The 14879-nt window shown below is 36.6% G+C and overlaps 1 protein-coding gene across 21 annotated transcripts in view; it reads right to left on the minus strand.

Annotated features, from left to right (window-relative positions):
- MYO3A (myosin IIIA) overlaps nt 1-14879 on the minus strand; it is a 219313-nt gene that overhangs the window by 100556 nt on the left and 103878 nt on the right. For all 21 annotated transcript variants that reach the window (XR_011534969.1, XR_011534970.1, XR_011534971.1 and 18 more), the window contains 2 exons: nt 6604-6702; nt 6397-6511 (listed from right to left, as the gene is read on the minus strand). Coding sequence is in view for 18 of the 21 variants with exons in the window: in XM_070600908.1 (XP_070457009.1) it covers nt 6397-6511; nt 6604-6702 (214 nt within the window). In the remaining 3 variants the exon portion in view is untranslated. The remainder of the gene's footprint in view (nt 1-6396; nt 6512-6603; nt 6703-14879) is intronic.

Here is a 14879-nt window from a genome sequence, read left to right on the forward strand (position 1 = left end):
TTAGAGCATAAGAATGGGGTTATATTTGGAACAGGGTGGTGTGTGGAATCTCCTGGAGTGTCTGCCATAGCTTGCATGTCTGCAATCTCTGGGTGGTGGTCATATGTCACCTGGAACATGGCTGACACTCACACCTTCTGAGTCAGGGACTTTCTCTCCCAGGGCTGAATCAATTACAAACACATTTATTTCACTAGTAATAAAAATATTTATTTTATTAGGAAATGTGTTAGGGTCATTTCTGACTCCAGACGTTACAGTTCAGACACCGTTCCCAAGAGGTAGTCAAGGTAAGGTTAACAGCACGGTTTTCAGCATGATAGGATGTCCACCATCCAGACCTCATGACAAGTACGAGGGTGCACACCATTCTACTCTTTACATGAAATATCCACAATAAATTCTATCGGCTTAGTAATCTCTCAATTGTTCAAGTCCTATTCAGTCTCATCATTTTTCTCCCCACTATCTAGCAAAGGATGTTATTAGCCAAGCAAATTCTCCTGTCCTCACACGTCAATCCAGTCACCCCGTCAACCTTTGCTGCTGCTTTTTTTTTCCTTTTGTGAGGGGAGAGTAGGGGAATGAGTTGGCTACTTTAAGAACCAGGCATCCATCTCACGAGTAGAAAGTTCTTCTCAGGAAAATACTACAGCTAAGAGCAAAGTCTGTCAGCTTCCCCCAAAACCTTCAGAAATCCTATCAAATAAGGGACTCTTTGCTCTATCTAAAAGATATTTAATGCATCAGCAGAGAGAAGGTCTCCAATCATATCCTTTCTGCCTGGAGACCACAGAACCATTGAGTTTCCTGATGGGAGCTACAATTCAGTAGTTATAGAATGGACAGCCTGAGCTGTAAGCCCAAAGTTCCAGGGAGGGTCCATGAATCTATGGAGAGAATGCGTCATTCAGAAATGAAGATGGTCAAGTTGGAGATGCTACTTCTAATTCAAAAAGTTACTCAACTTCAGCTTAAGACTTCCTGTGAGGAAAGAATTTGCCTAAGGATGCATCAACCTTGGTTTGTCATTGACTTTACAGTGTTGCTTCCCTCTTGTCAACATAATTCACAGTATTCTGGCAAAAACTGAGAACTCTTTGGGGAAGTCATAGTAATAATTCCGGCCCCAAGAGGAGTTATTTCTCCTCAGAGGATCCTGAAAACAGCCTGCCAGGTTCCCTATGGCTCCTCAACCTCTCACCCACCTCTCCCTACAACCAGTTAATTCATCTAGACACAGAGTAGCAATGTTTATTCAGAACTCCAGGAGGAACTCTAAATTCCGGGGCTGTAGCCAGAATGGGGGGAATCTCCCCATCAAATCCGAATTCCTCTTAGATATGGGGAAAGGTCACACCGGAAATTTCTAAAAGTAGAAATGTTTCCTGATAGGCAAAGATTACTCTGGATTTATCTAAACCTCCTCTGAAGGTAGGGCCCTAATTTCAAAGTCAAAAGAAAAGTCATTTATCTGTCATTCTTCTCCAACCTCACCCAGTAGGCAGAGATCACACTTCATTCCCTAGCGTCAAGGTCTGGAGAACATCCTCCCCACAGGCTGCAGCAAGGACACCCAAGGAAGAGCCGAAGGGTTTCTAAGAGAAAGCAAGACAGCAGTACTCAGTAGTAAGGTCTGGTAGTTTCAGATTTGGAGAAAATGCACTGAACAGCAAACTTTTCCCTATGTCAAGAACAGGTACATCTTTGCAAATATTATTTTATGGCAAGTAAAACAATCAATAGACTAAAGGTTATTGTTGACAGCCTTTCATTTTAGAAGAGAGTCAACTTTGCCTTAAAAACGTGTGACAAAGTGATTAGATTCAATAACTTCACTGCACATAATTTGAATAATTTTTGTGAAGTTTCACTTCTATCAGCATCTCTACATTTTATATCCTGCTGATAAAATTTTCCAAATTTTTAGAGAATTAGGTTTTATTTTTAGTTCAAGCTCTTAGGAGAAATCCGATAACTCAAGGAATCCCAGAAAACTTCTTAAACAGACACAATAACTTTTAAAGCTGCAGGAGTGTCATTTATGAAAACGAAATTAAAATTCAACAGATTACATATGACTTTCCTGAAAGAGTTCATCTAAAAGCTGGCTTCACAGTCACTGTGAAGTATTCTTATATCACAGGATTGAGTCAACACAGCAAACAGGAAACTGCTAAGAGCAGAGTCTGAAAGCTTCTTTAAAAGCCTATTAAACAAGATACTTTGTTAAAAAAAAATACAACCTCCGGCACAGAGAGAAATCTTTATTACTCAGAGATAAATTTATAGCCTTAAATGCCTTCATTATTAAACAAGAAAAATGAAGAAATAGACAACCCAAGTGTTCCCGTTAAGAAAAAACTCAAAAGAAACTGAATGTCTAAATTAATAAAAATAGAAAAATAAAATTGAAATCAATAAAACAGATAATTAAAAAATATATAGGCTGGGTAAATATATCCAACAACTGTTGTTTTGTTTTTGTTTTTAAGATTGAAAACTCCCTTGTAAGCCCAATAAAAGATAAAAGAGAACAAAGCCAAAAAATATGTGAATAGAATGGGAAAGCAAACACAGTCAGAGACACAGGATAAATAAAAAGCACTATAAGAAAATTTATCAATCAAATCTATGGCATCAGATTTGATGATAGTTTCTTAGCAAAATACAGATAACCCAAAAAGCAAAGAAAAATTTGAATAGATAATTTACATAGAAGAATCAGAAAGGTGATTAAAGATCCAAAAAGGCCCCAGGACCAGAGGCACACACAGCTGTTTTACATAATCGTTAAGTTTTAAACACCAGCGTTCTCCATCTTCTCTAATGATAAGAATCACCTGTTGTGCTTGTAAAAGGCACAAATGACGAGATCTCTTCCTGGAAATTCTTATAGAGGAGGTCTGGTGAGAACCCAGGTAACTAAGTCCAGGTGCTTTAAATCTTCAGGGAACATTGGGAACTGATTTTAACTCTGATTTAAACTCTTATAGCCCAAAGTAAAAAGATTTTAAAAAGCTCCCTAGCATAACTTTAATACTCAAATCTGATAAGGATATGAAAGAAAACTGAAACAACAAATAAGTCTCATTGATGAATATAGATGAAAAATATCAAAATAAAACACTAGCACACAGGAAACAGAAATTTGACAAAACACAAATGCAGTTTGACTACATTGGATTATTCTGGAAATGTAAGGATATTTAAATATTAAGGTCACCAATGTAATAAGAGATACCAACAAATTGATTTAGAAAAAATTATATCAATAGATGATGAAAAGATATTTGATAAAATTCAGCAGGATTCCTAACAACAATCCTAAGCAAAGCAATAAAAGGAAGTTATTTAATTATGATAAATGCTCTTTATTACAAATAAGAGCAAACACTAAAACCACTTCACTTAAAATCAGAAACCAGACAGGGAGGCGAGCTATAATCATTATTACTTAATATCGACTTATACTCTGTCTTAGATGCTCTAAGTACACAAAAGAAAAAGAAAGGGCTGACATATCGCAGAAAAAAAGGGTAAAACTATTCTTTTTGCTGATGACATGATTGTATATTTAGAAAACCTTACCAACGGAAAAAATATTCCATTTAGAATAACACCAAAAACCATAACATAGTTAGAAAGAAATCTAAAAATAAAGCTTACATTCTAGAGGAGTAAAACTATAAATTATTATCAAAAACTGAAATAACATCTAAATAAATGGAAAGGCATATCATGATTTGGGATGAGAAGACATAATATCACAAAAATGACAAGACACCTCAAATTAATAAATAAATTTAATACAATTCTAATTGGAATTCCAACTGGGGTTCTGAGAATTGAATAAATTGATCCTAAAGTTTATCTGGACAAAGGCCAGATAAGAGCTAAGAAAAGTATGGAAAAGAAGAAAGTGAGAGTAGGACTTGCCTCACTAGGTAGGATGCCTCACTAGAAAAACACAGTATCAAAACACTGTAATCAAGTCAACAGAATACTGGAATAGAAATAGAAACGCAGACTGGTGGATGAAACAGAGATAGCAGGAACAGATTGCATGTTATACAAGGCCTTCATATATGATAAGTCAGCCAGTGGGAAAAGGGTATGGTATCCAGTCACAGTGATGGCACGGCTGCCTCTCCATCTAGAAGAGAACAAAAGTGGTCCCCCATTTGTACTATATAAAAAGTAGATTTCAAATGGATTAAAGACAAATATATTTTTTAAAACTTTCAAGAAAATCTAGGAGACTACGTGTACAACGAGAGACAAGGGAAAACTTTTTAACCAAGACCAAAAAGCCAGATGATAGAAACAAAAAGATAAACTTGTTTGAATACACAAAAATGGAAAACACATTTTTGTATGGTAAAACATATGATAAAAGTAAGTCATGAACAAGCCATACAACTGGAAATATTTATAACACAGATGATAAGGTCCGCCATATTCAATGAGCACTTACAAATTGACAGAAAGCACAGAAATAATTCAATAAAAAGAAGCAACACAAATAAATACACAATTCACAAAAAAGCAAACCCAAGTAGCCAGCAAACAAATGGAAAGACATTCAAATTCACTATTAGTCAGGGATATGCAAACTTGAAATGAAATATTACTTTCACCCATCAGACTAGTGAATATTGCAAAAGCTACAATGCATTTCTGGCAGAGAAGGGGCAAAAAGGGTACTTGTATACATTTCTGGTGGAAATGGGAAGCATTACAGAATTGTTGGAAGGCAATCTTGCAATTCATATTCAAATTTAAAATACATATACCCTTTGATTCAGCAATCCCACTAGTAGGGACCTATCCCAAAGAAATAAAAGCATCAGTAAACAGAGACATATTTTGACTTTGCTCCTGGTGACAAAGGCCTGGAAACATTAATAGTTGTATGCCCAGTCATGGCTGAATGGCTGAATAAATTATGGTAGTACACACCATGGGACATTATGTTGCCTTTAAGAGAACTAATTTAGTACTACACTAGGCTATTTGAAGGAATTTTCACAAGCTATTGCCGAGTGAGAAAAATCTGACATAGAAAGTATTTGTATATAATCCCATATTAATAAAACAATGACCATCCTTCCAGATATATGTATATATTTGTGTGTGTGTGTGTGTGTGTGTGCGTGCTGTCTTCAAGTAGGATTTTATGACAGGGAGGTAAACAGGGGATGTTGGACTGTATATGCTGGGTTGTTAACATCCATGAGCTGGGGGAGGGGAAAGAGAGCAGATGTGGATGGAAGCGGATAAGACAGGGAAGAGTGAGCTGACAAAAAAGACTTTAAAAAAATCACTAGATGACCTGCAACTAAGATATACAGCTGTGTACATGGGGGGTTTGGGGAGATAAAGCAGAAAAAAAAATCACTAGAAATTGACAAGCTGATCTTCAAATTCATACAAATTCCCAAAACAGTCTTGAAAAAGAAGAACAAAGTTGGAGGACTCACACTTTCCAATTTCAAAACTTGTCACAAACCTACCCATAATCAAGACAGTGTGATATTGGCAGAAAGACAGACATATACAAAAAGACAATGGAATTGACAGTTCAGAAATAAATCCATACATCTGTGGTCAACTGATTTTCAACAAGGATGCCAAGACCATTCAATGGGGAAAGAATTGCCTTTTCAACAAACGGTAGTCATACAACTGAATATCTACATGCAAAAGAAGCTGGACCCTACCTCACACCAGACAAAAAAGTTAACTCAACTGGAACAAAGACCTGAATGTCAGAACTAAAACTATTCAACTCAGAAGCAAACTGAGGCACAAATCTTTGTGACTTTGTATTAGACAATGGTTTCTTACGTATGACACCAAAATCACAAGCAACAAAAGAAAAAATAGATAAAGTGGATATCATAAAAATGAAAACCTTCTGTGCTTGAAAGGACACCATCAAGAAAGTAGAGAGAAAACAGATGAGAGAAAATTTTTGCAAATCATATATCTGACAAGGGACTTGTATCCACAATGTAAAGAATTCTTACAACACAATAATAAAAGGACAACCCTATTAAAAATAGGCAAAGGAGCTGAATAGACATTTCTTCTAAGAAGATATACAAAAGACCAATAAGTACATGAAAAGAAGTTCAGCATCATAAGCCATTAGGGAAATGCAAATCAAAACCACAATGTAAAATGTTATATATATGTGGGAGACGTGAATATAAGTCAAATAAAAGGATTAAGGAGTTATTTTATAAGGTTGTTTCAGTAATTAAGAGAATGATTCACATAAAAGATTTAGCACAATGCCTGGCATATATTAATCACTAAATAAATGCTAATTCTTACCATTAGTGATGACAAAAGTTACTTCCTGAAGAGGGTCAGATGTCTTGTACTTACCTCCATTGTGAAACCTATGACTTTGAAACACTGCTCAATTAACTCATACTGGGATTTATAGAAACTATTATTCATCATGTCTTGTACTGTTCTGAGGTGGTCATTTTGTAAGTATCTAAAAAAAACAGAAAAGAAAGCATGGGTAAAAATCTAAAATTCAGTGAAAAGGGAAAGTAGTATTTACAAAAATATGACTTGCTGTCTTACCTAGGAGGCTTATTTTCAGACAATTTGTAATGGGCTAGTTTCTTCTTTTCGGCTAAACCAGCGTAGATGTAGTAAAAAATATGAAAATTCTTTTCTCCACTGAAAAAACAGGACATTTTTAGTAAGGGTTAGTAAGAAAATTTATTAATTGTTAAAGTTACTTGGCAATATAATTATCAGAACAACAACTGTGAGTGCCAATGTGGGCTTCCCAGAATACGGGATTTGGGCTTGCTATGGTTGTTGTTGTTATTTTTTTCAGCAACCACTCTTGTTAAATTGCAGACGCTGCTAAGCACTTTAAATGAATCATTCAACGCAAATTTGTGAGTGAATACTAGATGTTGTTCTAGACACTAGAGATGTAGCAGGACCAAACAGCCAAAAATCCCTAACTTCTTGGAGTTTACATGCCAGGGGGAGCAGACCGAAAAGGAAGCGTATCAATAACAGGGTATAGCACACCCGATGGTGATAACCGCGACTATCGCATTCACCTGCCCTAACCCCCTAGTTCCACATATTTCTCTCATTTTACGTACAAGGAAACTGAGGCTTGGACGGCTACCAATCTCCTCTCAGGTCACAGAGTTGATGGCTAAACTGGATTCAAACCAAAGTGTTTGCCTCCAAAGCCCATATCTTTAACTGCCTTGTGACACTGCATTTGTGGGGCTCAGTTTTCTCACTTGTATGAGGAATTTGTATCTGATGAGTCTCAAGGTCCGTGACTCTGTGGTTCTATGTATAAAAAGCATTTCCCAGGCTCTGGAGTAATACAATTAAGGAAATATGGGTCAGAACAAGGCGAGTCTCTGCCTCAGGATGGTCAACAACATAATTGCTGGGACCTCAGGGTCTCGCTTCTCCTCTTTCCCTCATCTTCGTTTTGCTCTGGAGAGTCCTTGGGATGATCACATTATTCTCCAGGATCAGGCAAGTTCTCTTCAGAAAAAGAGAAGGAGGGTCTTCCTGTTTTATGGTTTCACAGTCTCCACTGTCCCTCTCCGGCCCTGCTTTGCTTTGATGACTCTGAGGGCCGTTTGGGAGACCCCAGGTTTTGCATCTGACTTGTGGCATTGCCCTCCTCATCCTCCCGCTGCACCTTCCTCTTGTTTTGGGTTGGTCCTAATCCTCACTTGATTACTCACTCTATTATCACCAGGCTCACCAGACTGGGGTTGCGGCAGAGAAAGGTTCCTCTCACAGAGGCTAAAGTAATCACAACCCTCAACCCCTAAGGCCTTGCTGTTTCCATTTCTTTGTAAATTACTCCTCTTTTGGTTAGCATAAGACTCTCATCCCATCAGAAAACTTTGGATGTACCAGAGGGGCTGGGTCAGGACATACTGAACTGTCGGTGCACATGCGCTCCTCTCTGCCACTGATTAGTCAGGGTTCTCCAGAGAAACAGAACCAATGGGGTGCGTGGGTGTGTGTGTGTGTAGACAGAGAGAGAGACTGATTAAGAAATTGGCTCATGAAATTGCGGAAGCTTGTAAGTCCCAAAATCTTCAGAATCAGCTGGCAGGCTAGAGACCCAGGGAAGAGCTGCAGTTTGAGTCTAACTGTAGTCTTGCTGGTAAAATTCCTTCCTGCCTAGAGGAGGTTAGTCACCTCCAGCCTTCCAAATGAGAGAAGGGAAACAGTCAACTTTGGCCCACTCTAGCCATCCTGTCCCTCCTAAGTGGGGAGAAAAGAACTGAGGAACACTTGTGACGCTCTCAGTCCGGAGGCGCAGGCTCATTAAAAGACTGAGACTGATCATAGGGCTATAGAACCTTCCCCTCCCCCACACCTCACCACCACATTACTAAAGGCCCATTTACAGCAGTTCCTTTTACCCAGGACCTCGTGTTTGGCATCAAGAAAAAATTACAAGGCATATTAAAAGGCAAAAGTTACAATTTGAAGAGACAGAGTAAGCATCAGAACTAGACATGGCAGGGATACTGGAATGATCAGACTTGGAATTTAAAAGTGATTAATATGCTAAGGACACTAATGGATAAAGTAGACAGCATGCAAGAACAGATGGGAAATGCAAGCAGAGAGATGGAAATCCTAGGACAGAGCCAAAAAGAAATGCTTGAGATTAAAAACTCTGTAACAGCAATGAAGAAGGCTTTTGATGGGCTTATTAGCAGACTGGATGCAGCTGAGGAAAGAATCTCTGAGCTTGAGGACATATTAATAGAAACCCACAAAACTGAAAAAGCAAAGAGAACAAAGACTGAAAAACACAGAACAGAATATCCAAGAACTGTGTGACAACTACAAAATGCATAAATAGACATAATTGGAAGGCAAGGAGAAAAAGAGAGAAAGGAACAAAAGAAATATTTGATACATTAATGACAGAATTTCCCCAAATCAATGTCAGACAAAAAACCACAGCTCCAAGAAGCCCAGAGAACACCAAGCAGGATAAATGCTGAAAAAAAAAAATACCCAGGAATATCATTTTCAAACTACAGAAAAGCAAAAGTAAAGAAAAAATATGGAAAGAAACCAGAAGCAAAAAACATCTTACATATAGAGGAACAAAGATAAGAATTCCATCAGACTCCTCCTCAGAAACCATGCAAGCAAGAAGAAAGTAGAGTGAAATCTTTAAAATGTTCAGAGAAAAAGACCACCAACCTAAAACTCTATACCCCACAAAGTTATTCTTCAGAAGTGAAGGAGAAATAAGGACTTTCTCAGACAAAGAAAAATCGAGGGAATTTGTTGCCAGTAAACCTGGCTTGGAAGAAATGCTAGAAGTTCTTTAGAGAGAAGAAAAATAACATAGGTCAGAAACTTGGAACTACATAAAGAAAGGGAGGGCATCAAAGAAGGAATGAGTGAGGATAAAACAAAAACTTTTATTTTTCTTATTCTTAATTGATCTAACAGATAACAGTTTGTCCAAAATAATAACAGCAACAAAGTATTCAATTATGTTTATATATAATATATATGCTGATGTATATTATTTTAGTGAAATCAGTGATGGCAATGATACAAGGACTGGAGAGAGGAAATAAGATTATTTTGTTATTAAAGGTGCTCACTATCTGTGAAGTACTATCGTGTTATTTGAATGTGGACTTGGATTAGTTGTAAATATATATTGAAAACTCTAGGGCAACCACTAAAGAAGTATAACTGATATGCTAAGAGGAGAGAAAATGGAATCACATAAAATGGTCAATTAAAACCACAAAAAGCAGAAAAAGAGTGAAAGACAAAAACAGGAACAAAGAACAAGGGTAACAATTAGAAGACAGTAACAAAACAAATACAATAGATATTCATCCAACTATATCAGTAATCACTCTGAACATCAATGGTCTAAATACACAAATTAAAAGACAGAGATTGCCAGAGGGAACAGAAACAAGACCTAACCATATGTTGTCTACAAGAAACACACTTTAAATATAAGGACACATATTGAGGCTGGCCCCATGGAATAGTAATTAAGTTTGGCATGCTCCACTTTGGCAGCCCAGGGTCACAGGTTCAGATCCTGGGCACAGACCTACACCACTAGTCAGCCACGCTCTGGTGGTGACCCACATATAAAGTGGAGGAAGACTGGCAGAGATGTTACTTCAGGGCTAGTCTTCCTCAGCAAAAAAGAAAAAGAAAAAAAAGAATAAATATAAAGACATATATAGATTAAAAGTAAATAGATGGAGAAAAATATACCATACTAACATTAATCAAAAGAAAGCAGGATAACTATATTAATTTCCGAGAGAGAAGAATTCAAAGCAAGGAAGGGATTAAGAAGGGCATTACATAAGATAAAGGGTTCAATTCTCCAAGAGATATATTAATCCTTAATGTGTATGGGCCTAAAAGCAGAGCATCAAATTATGTGAGGTAAAAACTGATAGAATTGCAGAGAGAAACAGATGAATCCACCATTATAGTTGGAAGCTTTAACACCCATCTATCTGCTGGACAGATCCAGCAGGCAGACAACCATTAAGGACACAGTTGAATGCAACAACATCATCAATCAACTGGATATAATGAACATCTATAGACTACTTCATCCAACAACTGCAGAGTTCACATTCTTCTCAAGCACACATGAAACATTCACCAAGACAGACCACAACCTAGCCCATAAAACACACTTTAACAAATTTAAAATAATAAATATCATAAAATATCTGCTCTTAGCCCACATGGAATTAACTAGCAATCAATAACAAAAATATAACTGGAAAGTTTCAAAATATGTGGACATTAATGCACTTCTAAATAACACATGGATCAAAGAAGAAATCACAAGAGAAATTAAAAAATATTTTGAACTAGATATGAATATAAACACAACATCAAAATTTGTGGGATGCAGTGAAAGGACTGTTTAGAGGCAAATTTATAGCATTGAACACATACATTAGAAAAGAAGAAAGATCTAAAACAATCAAAGTTTTCAATTTAGGAAACATAAAATGAAGAGCAAATTAAATGCAAATTAAGCAGAAGAAAAGAAATAATAAGAAATAGAACAGAAATAAATGAAATTGAAAACCAGAACTGAATTGAGAAAAATCAATAAACCAAAAGCTGGTTTTTTGAGAAGATCAATAAAATCAATAAACCTCTAGCCAGGCTAAGAAAAAAGAGAGAGGACAAAATTACTAATATCAGAAATAAAAGAGGGGATATCACTACATTTCTCACAGAAATTAAAAGGATACTACAGGAATAGTATGATCAATTCAATGCCCCAAAATTTGATAACCTAGATGAAATGGACCAATTCCTAGAAAGACATAATTTGCTAAAACTCACACAAGAAGAAATAGACAATCTGAATAGGTTCAAATCTATTAAAGAAATTGAATCAATAATTAATAACCTTCTAAAATAGAAAGCTCCAGGCCCAGTTGGGTTCACTAGTGAATTATACCAACCATTTGATGTAGAATTTATACCAATTCTCTACAATCTCTTTGAGAAGATAGAAGCAAAGGGACTATTTCTTAACTCATTCTATGAGACCAGCATTAAACTAATATCAAAACCAGACAAAGATATTATAAGAAAACTATAGACAAATATCTCTCATGAACATAGATGAAAAAAGCCTCAACAAAATATTAGCATATTGAATCCAACAATGTATAAAAAGAATTACACACCATGACCAAGTGGGATATATCCCAAGTATGCAAGTAAACATTTGAAAATCAATTCACATAATCCATCACATCAACAGGATAAAGAAGAAAAATCACATGATTGTATCAATGGATGCATAAGAAGCATTTGACAAAACCCAACAGCCACTCATGACAAAAACTCTCAGTAAACTAGGAATAGAGGGGAACTTCCTCAACTTGGTAAAAAATATCTACCAAAAAACCCCTACAGGTAACATCATACTTAATGGTGAGAAATAGAAAGCTTTCCCACTAAAGTCAAGAACAAGGCAAGGATCTCCACTCTTACTACTCCTTTTCACCATCTTACTGGAAGTCCTAGCCAATGCAAGAAGACAAGAAAAGAACATGAAAGGTATACAGATTGGGAGGGAAGAAATAAAACTGTCTTTGTTTGTAGATAATATGATTATCTATGCAGAAAATGCAAAAGAACTGACAAAAAACCTCCTGGAACAAATAAGCAATTACAGAAAGTTTGCAGGATACAGGTTAATATACAAAAGTCAATCACCTTCCTATATTCCAACAATGAATAAGGGGAATTTGAAATTAGGAACACAATACCATTTACATTAGCATCCCAAAAATGAAAGCGTTATAAATCTAACAAATTATATACAAGATCTATGCGAGGAAAATTACAAAACTCTGATGGAATAAATCAAAGAAGAACTAAGTAAATGGAGAGATATTCCACGTTCATGGCTAGGAAGACTCAATAATGTTAAGACGTCAGTTCTTCCCAACTTGATCTATAGAGTCAATGCAATCCCAATCAAAAGCCCAGCAAGCAATTTTGTGGATATTGACAAACAGATTCTAAAGTGTATATGGAGAACAAAAGACGCCAAATAGCCAACACAATATGGAAGGAGAAGAAAAAAGTTGGAGGACCGACAATGCCTGACTTTAAGACTTCCTATAAATGTACTGTAATCAAGACAGTGCAGTACTGGCAAAAGAACAGACAAATAGGGGCTGGCCTGATGGCATAGTGGTTAAGTTCACATGCTCTGCTTCAGCAGCCTGGTGTTTGCAGGTTCAGATCCTGGGTGTGGACCTAGCACCACTCATCAAGGCATGCTGTGGTGGCATCCCACATAAAATAGAGGAAGACTGGCACAGATGTTGGCTCAATGACAATCTTCCTCAAGCAAAAAGAGGCAGACTGGCGACAGATGTTAGCTCAGGGCCAATCTTCCTCACACACACACACAAAGACCCAAAAGAATAGACAAATACATCTATAGAACAGATAGAGAGCCCAGAAATAGACTCTCATAAATATAGTTAGCCAATCTTTGACAAAGGAGCAAAGGAAATACAGTGACGCAAAGATAGTCTTTTCAACAAATGGTGCTGAACAACTGGACATCCTCACGCAGAAAAAGAAAAGAATCCAAACACAGACCACACCTTTCACAAAAGTTAACTCAAAATGGGCCACAGACCCAATGTGTAAAACACTAAACTATAAAATTCCTAGAATATAAAATAGGAGAAAACCTGGATGATGATGGGTATGATGATGACTTTTTAGATACAACACCAAAGGCACAATCCATGAAAGAAATAATTGATAAACTGGACTTCATTAAAATTAAAAACTTCTGCTATGCAAGAGAATGAGAAGACAAGCCACAGACTGGGAGAAAATATTTGCAAAAGACACATCTGATAAAGGATTGTTATTGAAAATATACAAAGAACTCTTAAAATTCAACAATAAGAAAACAAACAACTCAAATAAAAAATGGGCCCAAAGCCTCAACAAACACCTCACCAAAGAAATACAGATGGCAAATAAGCATAAGAAAAGATGCTCCACATCTTATGCCATCAGGGAAATGCAAATTAAAACCACAATGAGACGTCACTACCCATCTATTAGAATGGTCAAAATCCAGAACACTGACAACACCAAATGCTGACGAGGACGTGGAGCAACAGGAACTCTCACTCATCACTGATGGGAATGCAAACTGGTATAGCCACTTTGGAAGACATCTTGGCAGTTTCTTACAAAACTAAACATATGATCCAGCAACTGAGATCATTTGTATTCACCCAAAGGAACTGAAAACTTATATCCACACAAAAATTTGCACACAGATGTTTTCAGGAGCTTTATTCATAATTGCCCAAACTTGAAGCAACCTAGATGTTCTTCAGCAACTGAACGGATAAATAAACTGTGACACATCCAGACAATGGAATATTATTCAGTGCTAAAAAGAAAGGAGCTATCAAGCCATGAAAAGGCACGGAGAAACCTTAAATGCATATTACTAAGTGAAGAAAGCCAATTGAAAAGGCTGACTACTGTATGATTCCAACTATATGACATTCCGGAAGAGGTAAAACTATGGAGACAGTAAAAATATCAGTGGTTGTCAGGGGCTGGGGGAGGGAAGGAAGAGTAGTCAGAGCAGAGAGGATCTTTAGGGCAGTGAAAATACTCTGTATAATAATGTGACAGTTGATACATGTCATATATTTGTCCAAACTCAAAGAAAGTACACCAGCAAGAGTCAATGTAAACTATGGACTTTGGGTGACAATGATATGTCAATGTTGGTCCATCAATTGTAACAAATGTAACATTCTGGTGTGGGATGTTGATAATGGGGGGAGGCTATACACGTGTAGGGTAGCAGTACGTATATTTGTACCTTCTTCTCAATTTTGCTGTGAACCTAAAACTCGTGTAAAAAATACTCTTAAAAAAACTTCCCTAGATCTTCTCCTCGTGTATATTATGCAGTATAATCTCAGCTGAGATAGAAAATTTACCTTTGCTCTCCTTAGAAATCATTTATTCTTTCAGTACACAGAAGTTTTCCTCAGAAACAAAGGTGAACATATCCACATATATTTAATTTCCAGTGATGCAGTTAAAGATGTTTGGGGTTTTAGGGTATCCCTGTCTTTATCGTACAATCTCTAGCTTTGTTTCGAGGTTCTGCCAAAAACCATTACAAGAGTAAATTTTACAGAAGCTCATTAAGGGTTCCAACACACAATTCATGTAGATTTAAAAGAACATGGTTAAAGGTTTGGTATTTGTGCCACATCCATAACTATTTAAGACAAACTATTTAG

The sequence above is a fragment of the Equus przewalskii genome, chromosome 30 (assembly GCF_037783145.1).
Source record: "Equus przewalskii isolate Varuska chromosome 30, EquPr2, whole genome shotgun sequence".
NCBI lineage: Eukaryota > Metazoa > Chordata > Mammalia > Perissodactyla > Equidae > Equus > Equus przewalskii.